Source organism: Ornithodoros turicata, chromosome 10, assembly GCF_037126465.1.
Source record: "Ornithodoros turicata isolate Travis chromosome 10, ASM3712646v1, whole genome shotgun sequence".
NCBI classification, from domain to species: domain Eukaryota; kingdom Metazoa; phylum Arthropoda; class Arachnida; order Ixodida; family Argasidae; genus Ornithodoros; species Ornithodoros turicata.
Window position 1 is genome coordinate 17,004,013 of NC_088210.1, and position 16,217 is coordinate 17,020,229.

At 45.9% G+C, this 16,217-nt stretch overlaps 1 protein-coding gene across 2 annotated transcripts in view; it reads right to left on the reverse strand.

The window, feature by feature from the left end:
- The window catches only part of LOC135370722 (calcium/calmodulin-dependent protein kinase kinase 1-like), a 129,581-nt gene that overhangs the window by 8,123 nt on the left and 105,241 nt on the right, over positions 1 to 16,217 (reverse strand). For both annotated transcript variants that reach the window (XM_064604536.1, XM_064604535.1), the window contains exons 4-15: positions 13,463 to 13,832; positions 11,754 to 11,807; positions 11,583 to 11,634; positions 10,728 to 10,849; positions 10,590 to 10,626; positions 8,662 to 8,683; positions 6,790 to 6,878; positions 5,946 to 6,019; positions 3,534 to 3,633; positions 1,713 to 1,738; positions 1,209 to 1,336; positions 982 to 1,069 (exon numbers count right to left, since the gene is read on the reverse strand). In XM_064604536.1, the coding sequence (XP_064460606.1) occupies positions 982 to 1,069; positions 1,209 to 1,336; positions 1,713 to 1,738; positions 3,534 to 3,633; positions 5,946 to 6,019; positions 6,790 to 6,878; positions 8,662 to 8,683; positions 10,590 to 10,626; positions 10,728 to 10,849; positions 11,583 to 11,634; positions 11,754 to 11,807; positions 13,463 to 13,832 (1,162 nt within the window). The remainder of the gene's footprint in view (positions 1 to 981; positions 1,070 to 1,208; positions 1,337 to 1,712; positions 1,739 to 3,533; positions 3,634 to 5,945; positions 6,020 to 6,789; positions 6,879 to 8,661; positions 8,684 to 10,589; positions 10,627 to 10,727; positions 10,850 to 11,582; positions 11,635 to 11,753; positions 11,808 to 13,462; positions 13,833 to 16,217) is intronic.

The window sequence follows — 16,217 nt, forward strand, 5'->3', positions numbered from 1 at the left end:
TTAGAAATGAACCTCACCACATAGCACGTTCCTAGCCAACCATCATCCTGAATGGCAACGTTCTCGCACCTGATTTGCTGAAAACAGGAGGAGGAGCCTATTTTGTGCCATTATGCATGGCATAAAATAGGCTACTCCTCCCATTTTCAACAAATCTAGGGCGAGAACGTTGTCAATCGGGGTGATGGTTGGCTAGGAGCGTGCTATGTGGTGAAGTTCATTTTTAAGAGCCCTTTCACCATCACCACCACCACCACCATCATTTTTAAGAGTGTACGTAAGTTAAACAAGTATTCATAGAGCAATATTTTAGGTTGTTGTACGCGAGTGATATACTGGATGCATATTAGTGGTAGTCGTCCTACGCAAATCATGGGTATTTTTCTGCTACCTCAGGGTAATGAATTGATTGAGATCAATTATGAATTTTTACCTTCTGTAACAATTTTAAAGCCGGGTATCAATGCTCCAGTCAAAAGCCCAAACAAAAAACCCCCAGATACAACTGTCTGTAGTCAAGTACTTCTTACATGGTTCTTGTTTCCAGGCTGACAAGAAAGCCAAGTGCCCAAACAGAGGCAGAGAGAAAAAATCACGTGAAAACGAGTTTCTATCGTAGGGCCCTCATGCGCACTGCTAATGAACGATATCCGCTCTTTTCATTCCACTTTCACGAGGCGGAACTGGAATTTATTTGACAGTGCACTGAGCGTCAACCTCAATTAAATTGGTACAGGTCTGGACGAAGAGGCTCTTCAGAAAGCCCAAGGACTGAAATCCTCCAACGCAAATTGCCTTACGAGGACACGTGCACAAACTGTTCCACTAACGCTGCCTTGCATTGGTGCGAGACGTTCTAAAGAAGGCTTAAAACTCCTTACTGTATGCCTTTCATATCATAGCCTATAGATACACGGCGTATTATTCATGATGTATCTCGCCACGCAGGGCGATGCCGAAGACGACGCGTCGGCCACTCACTTTGATCTCCGGAACGCTGAGCCGTTTGTCGGGTTCCTTGTGAAGCATTCCCGCTAACAAATCTTCCAGCTCGGCACTCAGCGCGGGTCTGCAAGAAGAGGCGCAACCGTACATCCAAACACATGCCGTATAAGACAAATCGATCGACAACAAGCAACTTGGCGTCTTTCTATAAGGAGAAGTGTGTGTGTGAACGCTGTTTGGTAATAGGATTGCTTTCTACTCACGATTCAGGAAATGTCAGTGTCTGATTCTTGATCCTGTTGTAGAGGATGAGAAGGTTTGGGTCGTGGAAAGGAACCTGACCAATCACGAAGGCGAAGAGGGTGACGCCCATGGCCCAAACGTCCACTGCCTAATGGGGAGGGGAAGAGGAAGAGTGTTGTATGTGTTGACTGTGGTTGAGGGAGGGGGGGGGGAAGCAATGTTCGCCAAGCGATATTACAGTCCTAAGATAGATTAACCTTTCGATGGTTATAGTTGTTGACCTAACATATTACTTCACTGCATAACATGGTCCTATAGCCAACCATCATCCCGAATGACATCTTCCTCTGTCCTGATTCGTTGAAAACGGGAGGCGTACGCCTTTTTGTGGTGCTGATGTAGATGTTTTTATTTTCACAAAAAGGCGCACGCCTGGCGCTTTCCACAAATCATGAGTGAAAACGGTATCATTCTCTGCACCATCACCACCACCTGTTTTAAGAGTGTAGCGAGTTCTTACTTACTTTTCCACTGTACTGACATCGGCTTTCTGGAAAGACATTATAAGTTTATGGTGAGAAAAGCAATATACATGAAAATGGAAGGATTGCTCGAAATGCGGGGAGCTACACTCTTAAAAATAAAAAAAATGAACCTCACCACATAGCACGCTCCTAGCCAACGATCATCCCGAGTGACATCGTTCTTTCTCCTGATTTGCCGAAAAGGGGGGGCGGCGTACGCCCTTTTTAAGGCATGACGCAATTCGTAATCGCCACAAAAATGGCGTACGCCCCCGTTGTCATCAAATCAAGAGAAATAACGTTGTTATTCGGGATGACTACTTGGCTAGAAGCGTGCTATGCGGTGAAGCTGTTTTCAGAGTGATAGCAAGTGTCATACTTGCAGCTTGTACATTCTAAAAGCAGAACTTGACCGCATAACACCGTACCGCTAACACCCCTGATTTGTGGAAAACGCGAGGCGTACTCCTTTCTGTGACAATCTGCATAACTGCATTGGTGTCACAAAAGGGCGTACGCCCCCGTTTTTAACAGCTCATGGGGAGACGATGATGTCATTCAGGATAATGACAAGCTAGGAGCGTGTTATGTGGTTAAGTTCTGTTTTAAGGGTGTACACGCAAAGCGTTACACTGAACACGTGAAGGCGTACGCCCCTCGTCCTCAGCAAATCAGGAAACAGAGTGCTATCATTTTAAATGCTGGTTGGACTTGAGGCGTGTTTTTCGATCAAGTTCTGTTTTTTGAGTGCCAACGTGAAATGTTACAATGTAGGCGTACGCCCCTCGTCCTCAGAAAAACAGAAAAATCACAGTGCTGTCATTTTAAACGGTGGTTGAACTTGAGCGTGTTGCCCGGTGTAGTTCTGTTTCTTGGTGTGCAGATGAAAATGGCGTCCCCGACAAGCGAAGTCTGCACGTTTATTTGTTACGGAGCTGTTACGTGGTTGTAACCTATGCCTGGTACCTGTACTCGAATATCATAGCTTCACCGCATAACATGCTCTGCGCCAACCATTGCCGCGAATGACATCTGATTTCAGGAGAGGGCGGGGAGCACGCCTTTTTCATCCAAAGTGCCACAAAAAGGCGCACGCCTCCCATTTTCAGCAAATCAAGAAAGAGAACGACACCAATCTGAACGACGATTGGTTCTGAGCTTGTTATGCGGGAAAATTCTCTTTTTAGCGTGCGACTTACCGCGTATTCTCAATAGCGGTATTCTCCAGAATATTCCTGCGAAAGACGCGCAAAACGTCTCGCTTTCTGTTGCCGCGCGAGCGCCCGAGGTCGAGTCTTCTTGTGCTCTTCTAACCACGTGGAATATCCTGCGGCTCACTCAGAACAGACTCCGTTTAGCAGACGACAGGCCTGACAGTGTTAGGATATTTAATATAACCAAGTAAACTTGTGTAGTACAAGCTTGCCTCACGGCGCTGCAGAGCTCTCTGAGTAAATAAATAAATAAAGGTTCAATACAGTTCCAATATAATGTAGCACAAACGAATTACACAAAATGCTTACACAACAGATAGTGTCGTCTGCTACGAAGCGCAGCATGCCTCTACCAATATTGCTGCGCCGTACGAATGCTCAACATAAGACGCACATTTCTGCTTTTTCTTCCACTATAGGATATCCTGTGAGGATTTTGCTTGTGTGGTGAACACACGGCTATTGTCGTTGTCTGACACGCTCTCGAAAGGAAGAATGTGGCTGTCCTGCCCCGATATCGGCGGAAAATCTGTCTGATTTCGCCCGAAGGGCGACGTCAATGCGATGACTGCGATCCTCCGAAGCGTGATAATGATAATGCACTAACCGCATAATGCTTCTGGCGCAACGAAGGCGGGCGTTCCAGCGGTGCCGGACAGCAGGGCGTCGACGCCTTCGAATTGATTGCAGACACCAAAGTCGGCGATCTGCAACAAAACAGGGCCTCAGAGACAAATACTCTCTGCGCAGTGTAGAACGGATAAGATTTCTTCTTGAAAGGGCATCGGTACCTCACACTGTACACACTAAAACGAAACTTCACCACATAACACGCTGCGGCCAACCATTGCACAGAATGATACCGTTAGCACTGCTGGGTTGTGGAAAGCGCGAGGCGTACGCCTGTTTGTGACAATCGACACAACTGCGTAAGTGTCACAAAAATGCACACGCTTCTAACTGCCAGCAAATCAGCTGGATGGATGGATGGGGCTGGTGGTGATGGTGATGGTGAAAGGGCTCGCCGTTATCGGCCTCACAGAGGTGGGCAACGTCACGACTGACGCCCTGGGGGAATGTGCGTCCTGGACCAACTTCTAAGGGAACTGTGCCGATATATATGTCTGAAAGCGTCTGAGGAAAACCCAGGTAAAACCCCGCACTCTTAAAAATGAACTTCACCGCATAGCACGCTCCTAGCCAACCATCATCTCGAATGATATTGTTATCTGCCCTGGGAAAACGTTTATCTGTGTTATCAATGAAAACGGGAGGCGTACGCCTCCCGTTTTCAACAAATCAGGGCAGATAACGATATCATGCGAGATGATGGTTGGCTAGGAGCATGCTATGCGGTGAAGCTCATTTCTAAGACAGGGAGGTACCTGGGTTCGAACCCGGGTACCTCCCAGGCTTACTCGCTTAATCGCCAGGGCTTAATCGCTTTGCACGTTCAACTTAACGAAACGAGTCGGCTGAACGAGGTTAGGCTAACGAAGCGGGGAAGCTTATCGACGCTCTGTCACAATCTCCGCTCGTCTTCTGCGTTGAGGCAAATCAACAAATTCAGCAAATAAGCAGCGAGAACAATATCATTCCGAATGGTGGATGGGTATGGCTGACGTTCATGCTATACGTTGCGATCTTCGGAATCTATAGATGCAGGGGCATTTCGTGATTTTGCGAATGTGATTTTGTTCTTATCGGTCACACCTACTGTGATATCTGATATCTGTTTTCAGGACATTATCTGTCATGAAAGTTGAAGGCCATGTGTTGTTGTGCTTCTTGAGTGATCACATGTGTTGGGGGGCGTATCGCGTTTGTCTCTATTAAAGGAAGCACACTCGTGCGCCCGGAGTGTCTTTTGTGGCGGCAGTGCTAGCCGCGTACAATGTAACTATCTTCTCATGCAAGTGCAATAAAGCTTGGCTCTGTGCAACTAGACGTCATCCTCTCTAATGAAACACCACACCTACCTTGCTGACAATGGGAGGCGTACATCTTTTTGTGACACTTAAGCAGTTATGTTAAGTGCCACAAGAAGGTGTACGGCCCGCGCTTTCCACAAATCGGGCGTGATAACGTTATCATATCATCATTCTGTGTAGGGATGGGCCAACCGAATCTACGAATCCTATAGCAGGGATTCGAGACCCGTGAATCCGAATCCAGTATCCAAAACGGCGAATCGAATCTTTCTAACTCGTACATTACAAGTTCAAAAGTAACGTGGTTTTGCTTTTGATTGTTTCGTGGTTTTATGGAAAGAATTCAGATTCGAGAGTTTATTCGTATTTCCTGTGTGCTTTCTCGTGAAACTGAACTATTACTTAATTTGTTTTTCATTAAACGAAGATATCAAATTCTGCTTCAAAACACCTTCCAGCAGAAGTGTTTTTTTTTGTTTTTTTTCTGGCTTCTTAAACTCTTTTTTTTTTGTTTAAGAAAGGATGCAAAAGATTTGAGATTCGTAAGATTCGTGGGTTCGCAGAGCCTTCCTCGGATTCTGATTCGTAAAATTCTGGATTCGTCCCATCTCTAATTCTATGAAATGGTTGGCCTTCATCGTGCGGTATACCGGAGCTCTGTTATAAGTGTGTACATCCTTAAAACTGAACCTCACCGCATAACACGCTGCTAGCCAACGATCATCTCGAACGATATCGTTATCTGCCCCGATTTGTTGAAAACGGGAGGCGTACGCATTTTCTGTGACACTTATGCTGTTCATGATTGTCACAAAAAAGGCGTACGCCCCCCGTTTTCAACAGATCAGGGCAGATAACGATATCATTCGAGATGATCGTTGGCTAGGAGCGTTCAATGTGGTGAAGTTCATTTCTAAGAGTGTACGCCATCAACGGATATACCATTCACTACGTTCTTTCCGATATTACGTCACCCAAGCAGCACAACAATCTTCGCCCAATATTGGTCCAATATTAGGCACAGATTGTTGTGCTGCTTGAGCACCTGGCACTGAAATATAAGGGGTTAGAAAGGGGGCCTTCCTTACCTGTACCCTTCCTCTGTCGTCCAATAAAAGGTTCGAAGGCTTGATATCGCGGTGAATAATCTTCTGGTGATGAACTGCCCGGGAAAGAGAATAATGCATGCGTGAGGGGCTGCGATTACGGCTCCGAAAGAAAACAAAGGCCGGGGTTTCCGTGTTATGATGAATGACGATGAAGAATGATGGAGGGACATGTTCATCGGGTTTGGTTATATCCGCGAGTCGTTGCACAATCGATCGTTCTGGATCAAACAAAGGAATTCTCCATAGGGTTCGTTTTTTTTTCGTCCTTCATCGTTAAAATTTTTACATTCAGTAAAAAATAAATGAAAAATAACATAAGACAACGAGCGAACATAGCATAGACTAACTATAGAACCACTTAAATGGTAATACTATCACAATGCTTCACAATTCTTCATTGTGCAAGTCATTTCGAGTGTAACCACATCTCAGGAACTTGACAGAGCTTCTTTGAGCGCAAACGTGAACACAAGGACTGAAAGGGACGACGCTCGCGCAGCTTTATTCCCAGGAACAGCGGCTGAATTAACCTGAAGTTCCGTGTGGGAATACATGAACTGGCGTTCCAGGTCCAACAGCATGGAGCGTTTTATTAACGGCGCGCCGCGGCGTTTGTTTCGCGATGGGCACGAGGAAGGGAAAAGCAAGGTTCCGCAAAGAAGCAAGGTTCCGCATGGGGGGGGGGGGGGGATTGATTCACGTGACTTGAATCGCGTCACCATACCCATGACATAATCGTTGCTTCATGTCCCGTCTATTACAACCGTCCAGCGCGTCACCAAATAATAACACGAAAATTGGGGGAATTTAAATAAACACTTACGGTATTCTATTCCTAAAACAACGTCTCTAAAGTAAGTCCAGGCTTGGGCTTCGGACAATGGAAAATCCGTCGGGATCTCTATTACGGGTCTGCAAGGAACCAAGAAAGTGGACAGCAGTCAGTTTTCACGTGCTCTGGTGCACCGTGAGGAACGTGACAGGTCACACAAAAGACGAATAAGAACTAAATGATTGATAATAATTATACGACTACCTTTCCGCGATCCATCCTCATATAGCAATGTGTTGCTGGCATGCGAAGCAATTACAAGGCCAATTACCCCTTTCCCTGTCCTGCTAGTGACTTGACGTTTCTTTCTGTCGTTTATCGACGCAAAGGCTAGCACGTTATTCGATGGCACTCCTGACTGGAACGATTGCTAATCGCTCAGCAAAGTTCGTCCCATGAGCCGGCATAAGGCACCATTCAGCGTCTATCAAGTGGTCCACATTGACTTCTGGGTGTGTGTCTCGCCACCACCACCAGGGTACAGGAGGTCACAAGAAACAAAGCCCCCCAGTTTCAGGCACTAAAAATATGCAGTCTTTTGTGACAATTGACATCGCAGCATTAGTGTCACAAAAAGGTGTACGCTTCGCGAGACTCGGAACGTTGGTTGGCTATATAGGAGCATGCTAACTTCCGTTTTAACAGTTTAGGTTTAGTAGTTGGGTTTAACGTCGTTAGGATCTAGCACCACCACCAACAACAACAACTACAACAACAATTTAGGATACTTCCACAACCCGCTGTCGATCGTCTTCAAAATCTTCTCAGCTGCACTCTTAGAAATGAACTTCACCGCATAGCATGCTCCGAGCCAACCATCATTTCGAACGATATCGTTATCTGCCCAGATTTCTTGAGAGACGGGAGGAGTACGTCATTTTTGTGACAATTATGAACAGCATAAGTGTCACAAAAAAGGCGTACGCCTCCCGTTTTCAACAAATCAGGTCAGGTAACGATATCATTCGAGATGATGGTTGACTAGGAGCGTGCTGTGCGGTGAAGTTCATTTTTAAGAGTGTACCCTACACTCTTAGAAATGAACTTCACTGCATAGCACGCTCCTAACCAACCATCAACTCGAATGATATCATTATCTGCCCTGATTTGTTGAAAACAGGGGGCGGACGCCTTTTTGTGACAATTATGAACAGCATAAGTGTCACAAAAAAGGCGTACGCCTCCCGATTTCAACAAATCAGGGCAGATAACGATATCATTCGAGATGGTGGTTGGCTATGAGCGTGCTATGCGGTGAAGTTCATTTTTAAGAGTGTATGCAAGAGGGATACGAACAACGATCGACGCACGTAATGCTCAATCAGTACAGTGCTCCGCGTTAACGTTCACAATCAATTTCATGCAAATGGTCCATCAGCGCATTTAACGGCTCTTTGTCAACGAACAGTTGCGTTGCCTTTCGTGGTTCGCACGCTTCCGATCCATATATGCGCGGGATGAGTGAAATGGTACCGTTAATTGCTTCTATTTTTCACGCGTCTCGCCGCAGTTATTGGGCAAGAGGGAGAATCACCTAAGAAAGCCAGGTGATTTGTTCCCGGAAAAGTGTTCGAAGATGTCTTCCTTTTATGGAGTACATTTATCTGCGCAGCATGGACTCGCTCTAAGACAGCCATTTTAAGTACAATGGGGATTTCAGCCGTTTCTTTTTCCTTCGAAAAAATGGACCATTTATTTCCCAGCGCGGTTTCTTCCTTTGTCACGTGCAGACATTCAATTCGTGCGGTCTTTCCTTTGTGGTAGTCATTTATCTTTCTTATATCCGTATGTACGTGAGAATGCAGAGAAAGGACTGAGGCATCGATGTATTGTTACGTGATGTTGTTAACAATGTGCACTCACCCCTTTTCCAGGAATTCGAAAACTGTAATGGAAATAGAGTAACAGCTTTTATCCGCTTGCAGTGTATGTCCTTAACAACAACAACAACAACAGATATAAGAGATAAGAGATAAACTGATGTTCTGAGGCTGGAACAACATAGAAGGGACAGATATGGGTTCGACAGATGTGGGTTCGATCCCTACAGCTGGCTAACCTTTTCAGTGACTTTCATCTTTCATCGTTAACAACAGATATATTCTGATGATGAAGTGGGGAGGTTTTCCACTCTAGGAGTGGAACGCTACCCCATAGCTAGGGGGTCTATTATGAGTGGTGACAATGATGAGTGATGACGATGATGAGAGATGACGGGGATGATCGGAGCGGCGATGGCGATCCTGATCGTGATGGTGGGAATGTCCGAGAGCGCTGTTGGGGTCCTCAAAAGTCGCATGACATGCAGCGTAAAAGCAGGGCTTCACCGCATGACACGTTCAATAGACCAACTAGTGCACCGAATGATACCGTTACAACGCATGATTTGCGGAAACAGCGAGGCGTAGGCCCCTTTGTGACAACTAGTGTACACTCTTAAAAATGAACTTCACCACATAGCATGCTCCTAGCCAACCATCATCTCGAATGATATCGTTATCTGCCCTGATTTGTTGAAAACGGGGGGCGTACGCCTTTTTTGTGACACTTATGCTGTTCATAATTGTCACAAAAAGGCGTACGCCCCCAGTTTTCAACAAATCGGGGCTGATAACGATATCATTCGAGATGATGGTTGGCTAGGAGCGTGCTATGCGGTGAAGTTCATTTTTAAGAGTGTATGTACGGGTGTCACAAATGGTCGCGCGCCTCCCATTTTCAACAACTCATACAACATCGTCACCACCATCACTGTTCCAGGGTACAGTGTTAAAAATTAACTTCACCGCATAGCACGCTCGTAGCTAACCATCATCTCGAATAATATCGTTATCTGCCCTGATTTGTTGTAAACTGGAGGCGTACGCCTTTTTCGTGACACTTATGCTGGTCATAATAGTCACAAAAAAGGCGTACGCTTCCCGTTTTTAACAATTCAGGGCAGATAACGATATCATTCCAGATGACGGTTGGCTAGGAGCGTGCTATGCGCTGAAGTTCATTTGTAAGAGTGTGCCGTGAACGCAGTTGAGGTGCAATGTCATAAAATGAGTTCTTTCAATAACGCAAGCCCTCAGGAGTAAAACGTTGGAATATTCGTCCCAATCGTGATCATTGTTTTCTTTTTTTTCTTTTTTGGAAAAGCAAAATTGAAAACTGCGGCAACACTGGGCCGAAGTAGACAGCAATTTGGCGTTGCCAGTCAAGTATGGCGGCAAAATTACGTACATTTTTTTGCGCATAACACTGGGTCTAACTCTGCGACGTCTACGCCGCGCGCAATCGGAACCAAAAACACAAATATGCTGGATACATGAGAGTCAGTGTTGCCCGATAAAACAAGGGTCATCTCACACCAAGGGTCGCCCGCCCCGACCACACACACGCACACGCACATAAATGGGATGATGATGTAGTGGGTACACTGCTGGGTACACTGGGTACACTGCCCCATTGCGCTTGTGGAAGGGATGAGAAAGTGATGATGATGAAAAAGTGTCCTATTAGAGTTCGTCCGTTCGCCCCTACCAATTTTATCTGTTATAGCGACATATCACGTGTGCGCTGTGTTACGAGGTATTTATAAGCACCAGGCTCATGAATCGCACCAGACATGTAAGCTGCTTGCTTGTTGCACCATGGTAACTTTAAGAATCACTTTATTTTATTTTCACTCGAAATTCACTCTATTTTATATTCACTCATTCACTCGAAGAGAAATTTCTGCGACACACACGCACACACACACACACACACAAAGAAAAAAAAATACGTCCAAAAGATGTACTCACCCATGTATAAATTATCACTTTCAGGGTCATCTAAAACCTATGAAAAGAAGAAAGAAAGAAGATAACTCATCATATTTTTCTCTCGAAAAGACGGAAACCCAGAGAAATATGGTAGGCATGATAAAGCGGTGAGCATACCTCGACTAACTTCACAATGTTGGGGTGATTGAGTTTCTTGAGGACGGCTATTTCATGATACACTTGGTCCAGGGGGTTTGCGGTGCTGTTGCTCCGTCCATTCCGCGGTGGAGGGTGGCGACCTGGGCACAAAAACGATGGTCACGCCACCCAGCGTCAATTCTTCTTACGATGACAAATCCCGCGCATTCACGTAAACGACAGCCCCCGGAATGTTCTCGTAAAAGAGAAAAAATAAAAAAATCTGCTAGAGGGGCTGAAATTCCGTCACGTCTTATGTTGAGCACTGCGACAGGATATCGAGGCAAACTGCTCATATAGCAGACGACACTACCAGTCCTGTCGTCTGCTACGGTATGCCGTAGCAGACGACCGCATGCTAATGATAGCGAAACATGGTAGCGAAACATGCAGGGGGACAGGGGGACAATCACGTATTGTCCAATACGTACGTATAATGTAAGATAGTGTCGTCTGCTAGGAATATCCTGTCCCTGAGCTGCAGGATGTTCCTCATTATTGCAAGAGCACGAAAAAAAGAAAAAAAGAACATGACGTGCTGCAGAAAGCTCGTTTTGTCCATCTTCCGCTGGGGTATTCTAGTAAAATGTCGCTTCTGTGAACACACGGATCTTCCCATCATTCCTCAAAAAGCAGAACTAGCAACTCTCTTCTGCAAGTTTTGGAACACTATACGGTGGTTTCGGATTTGCCTCTCTCTCTGTATGTCGAAGCTGATGAGTTCAGCCTCCAGAAACAAAACTAACCCCAGCAGAATGCGGACTAATTGCGCCGTCACTAATGAACTCCGCTTTACTGTCGCGCAAGTGAATGAGTTGAATGCTCTATACCCACCGAACATTCCAGCTCTTTTCAAAAGCTTCTTCTTGGACAAGATTTTCATTGCCTGTATGAGAAAGAAAAGCAGGAGAGTGGAACATCTTTTCAAGCCTCTGACGGTAAACTTCGTTTGGAGCTCTTCGACATGAAACCGCATCGAATTGCCAGCCTTTCATGCACGCTTACATAGTGGCTGTCGTCCTCTTGACTGTATGCCAACTTCACGATACCAAAGGATCCCTGTGCGGAGAAATTAGGCACGCACAATGAGTGTATTTGCGCAGATGCAGATGAATGTGAAAAATGGGATGCGAGCAAGCTAGTCTGGATTCCAAGGAGGTAACCTAGATTAACGAATGGCTGATGATGCAAAGACACCACCAGTGGGATAAAAGGGTAACTTCGTCTGAGCTTCTACATCTGTCATTTCGCAAAAATTGCTGTTTCAGTTTCAGTGCTAGTCTCAAACAAAGAGATGATAAGGGAAGAGGCTAGACGGCAAACTGGGAAAGAGAGAAATGGGGGGAAACGAAGAAAGAGGAGCTGATCTCTCGCAATGTCCAAGTCTGGGAGTCGCCATGACACATACTGTGTCGGCCTTTCAACGAGTGGGCGCGTTGTACTTTAACACTTCTCGGCACCCCTACCCCTGGTATCCAACGCAATCCAAACCAGGTCGTGTTTTGTCTCCGCACTCCATGTGCGAAGTGTCTTGTCTGCTATCACTCTCTGTGCTTGAGTTCCTTCCTATTCCGGAAGGAAGGGTACCGCACTCTGTAAACCTTCTACTGCGCCACGTGAGCCTATACGGGGCATATACCGTATAACCGTGTATTCACACGAGCGACATCCTCGAGGAAGATTCTAGTGGAAGAAAACGCGAAAACACTACTCGCGGAGCCGACGTTCCGTCCCGTGTCGTGTTGAGCATTCACACGGTGCTTGAATATCGGGAGTGGCGTAGTGCGCACTTTTAGCAGACGACACCGCCAGCGTCTTTTCCTGTCGTCTGCTACGGAATATCTTACGGCTGTGTCGCAGGCACGACCTACTAGACCATAACGACCATGTCATAGGTACCCCTTCCTAGCGCCGCATTTGGAAGCTAGCGGTGGCGCCATACTCATCGGCCCGGTTATTGCTTCTTCAATTTCTGCAACACTTTGTACTTCAGCTTACCTTAGTATTTTTGCTCAAGCGGTGGACGTCCCACAGGAGACGCTTCTTTCTAAAGTTGACTATCATAGTCATTCTACGCGTTTTCGTAAGACCTGTTGCTGTCGTCTGCTACGGTAATCGTACGTCCGCTTCATCGCGTTCAAAATTCGAACTTCCATTGTCCAATCGTAATGCAGATCTCACGGGTCGATGAGTAGCGCCCCTAGCGGATCGTGCGGACGGGCTCCTCGTAGGGGTTGCCGATTATAACATGGTCGTTATAATCTAGTAGGTCGTGGTCGCAGGATATTCCCCACGGTTAGATGTGTACGCAAAGACACTAGGTGTAGCGCTCGCGCTCAGGTGACAGCAGAAAGCTATGACGTTTTTCGCATCTTCCGCTGTAGCATTCTGGGCAGTGTCGCACGTGTGATCACACGGTATCTGTCACGGCGGCTTCGTTGTTGAGATGTTCATGTTCGCCACCTTGGTTTCTAGGTATCCTATATAGTAGGTATATAGTATATATGTTCCTGAACCATGTTCATATTTTTGTAACATGAAGAAGTGCAGTCTCGTGCACGAAAATCTCGTTACCGTGTGTAAATAAATAAGTTGCTCCTACCGTTTAATATCACTCTTTGATTTACTCACCACCGGCAACTTGACATCGCCTATTTTCCTGCCTTCGTATCCTATATAGTCTTAAAAAAAGTAAAGCATGGAGGTATAGGTACCTGACCGATGTCTTCCTTGAGCATATACTGGTTGAGCAGCGTGTACCCCGCATGAGATTCGATGGACACCCTTCGTGACTCGCGTATGGCCCGACCGAGACGCGGGGATGAGGAGGGTGAGCTAAAGGGTGAGAAAGGCAGACCCGGGTAGATTGGCCGATGATGTCCGGGGGCAACCAGATGAGAATCTTGCGACACTGAGTATGTGATGCGGGGAAGCCTCCGCCGACCGCAGCCGCCGCGTTGGGACTCGCACAGGTCGGACGAATCACACGTCGGTCGGAGTTCTAAGGGCGCTTGGGGAGATGACTGGGGTGAAGACGTGTCGGGTAGTGGACTCGAGTCACGTCGGCTACAGTTCAAGGACAACCTGTAAGAGTTTGGAAGGATGTGTCTAAGAGACAAGATCTCTGAGGTCTTGGAGAAACGTGCGAAGAGAGAAGGTGAGGAAGAGAAGGACGACGCGGTGTAGAATGACCAAATAATGGTAGTGTGTATTACACGTAAAGTTTGTTCTGCCCATAGCCTCCTGTATACATATAGGGTATATAGGAGTATAGAGGAGGCTATGGACTGCCTGTATGTGTGGCGACATGTTGCACGTGCCGCACGTTAGTACTGCGGATAATTTCGACCACCTGTGGGTTCTCTCGACGTGCGCCAGAAATCTCAGACACACGGTGCTGGAAGCAATGTTTACCTTTCCCACATTGCTACCGTTCCCGGCCGGGATTGATCCTGCGATCTTGAGCTCAGAGTACCGAATACGCTCCTCTATGTTTCAGGGGTAGTAATAACACCTCACATGTACCCCTACACTGTAAGAAAAGAATGTAGAATTTTTATACCCATCTCGGTAGAGCTGTATACCCATTTCTACTCAAACTAATTCTATCTTTTGGGTATAACTGCAGAGTAGAAACTGTCGTTCTACCAGCGTCGGTAGGAAATTCTCCCGTTTTTTTCTTACACTCTTAAAAATGAACTTAACCGCATAGCACGCCCCTAGCCAACCATATTCTCGAATGGTATCGTTATCTGCCCTGATTTGTTGAAAATGGGAGGCGTACGCCTTTTTGTGACACTTATGCTGTTCATAATTGTCACAGAAAAGGCGTACGCCTCCCGTTTTTAACAAATCCGGGCAGATAACGATATCACTCGAGATCATGGTTGGCTAAGAGCGTGCTATGCGGTGAAGTTCATTTCTAAGAGTGCAAGGTCGTAGAAGGTCAACCATTGCACATAATCATACCGTTATCACTCCTAGTTTGTGGTAAGCGCAGGGCATACGCCTTTTCGTAACACTTAACATAACTGCATACACACAAAAGACGTTCGTTCCGGTTTTCAAGAACCGTGCCAAGAGAACGATGTTATTCGGGAGGATGGTTGCCTTAGGCGGGCAACGTCACGACTATCGCAGGGGGGAGGGGGACTGTGCGTCCAGGTCCGACTTCACAGTTAACTGCACTCTAAATATTTTCACACCTTTAAAGGTGTAAAATTGGTGTATTCTCATGTATTACACCTATTTTACACCCTAGAACCTTGGCTTGAAAAATTTTCGAGGGTGTAACTATGGTGAATTACACTCTTTTATGAGATATTGTCAGGAGGGTGTGATGAGGGTGCAACAAAGGGTGTATTTAGAGGTGGGACAGGCCCCATTACACAGGCTAATTGTATTCCTGTTCCTGTGCAGTATTGGAGTGCTTGTGGTACTCAGAGCTTAAGCTTGTGATACAAGTTGTGATATAAAGATCAAATGCTCAGTTACTCAACATTTGGTACACTGTCATATAACCTCTCAAGGTTAGAGGACTATATGATAAAGCTGTATTAAGTGATACATTTGAATACCTTCATGCTTACGTAATGTAGGATATATATGCTGCATGGCATAATGTCAACCTAATAAAAGCATAACTATTCAGTTCCTGTGATTGTGTCTTATATGCATGATGCCCGCAAATACCCACATCAATCACCTATAACATGTGTGTACTGTGCAACATGTGTCTGCAATGTCGTATTTTTGCTGCACACAGGGTACAGCTGAGTAGTATACCTGGAAAGTGTTACAAGTTCAGTGTGAGAAAAATATATTCTTGGCTTTTTAAAGAATATTTTGCATGGCTGTGATCGAAGAGTGATGCCAAGATAGTCACAATGACACTCCAAAATACCAAGCATGTGCCTTCTGTAAAAACTTTCTCTCTCTATACTTTCGCAGTGAAGCTGTAATAATTTCCAGCTGCCTCTTCTATGGTTTGCAGATTACATTACACCCTTCCATACAATTACACCCTTGATTTCTTGATAGGTGTTCCGTTACACCTTAAAAGGTGTGCGCCATGCACATGTTCTTTTACACCCTTTAAGGTGTAAAATTATTTAGAGTGTGCGCCGACATTTGTCTTAAAGGCTCTGAAAAATCAACTTCACCACATAGCACGCTCCTAGCCAACCATCATCCCGAGTAACATCGTTCTTTCCGCTGATTTGCTGAAAACGGGGCGGGGGTGGGGGTGGCGTACGCCATTTTTGTGGCATTATGCGTTTCCTAATTGCCACAAAATGGCGTACCCTCTAAAAAAAAAACACAGAGATTCACCGCATAGCACGCTCCTAGCCAACCATCATCCCGAATGACAACGTTTCCCTTGATTTATTGGGCAAAACTGGGGGGCGTACGCCGTTTTCGTGGCAATTATAAACTGCATAATGCCACAAAAATGGCGTACGCCCTCCG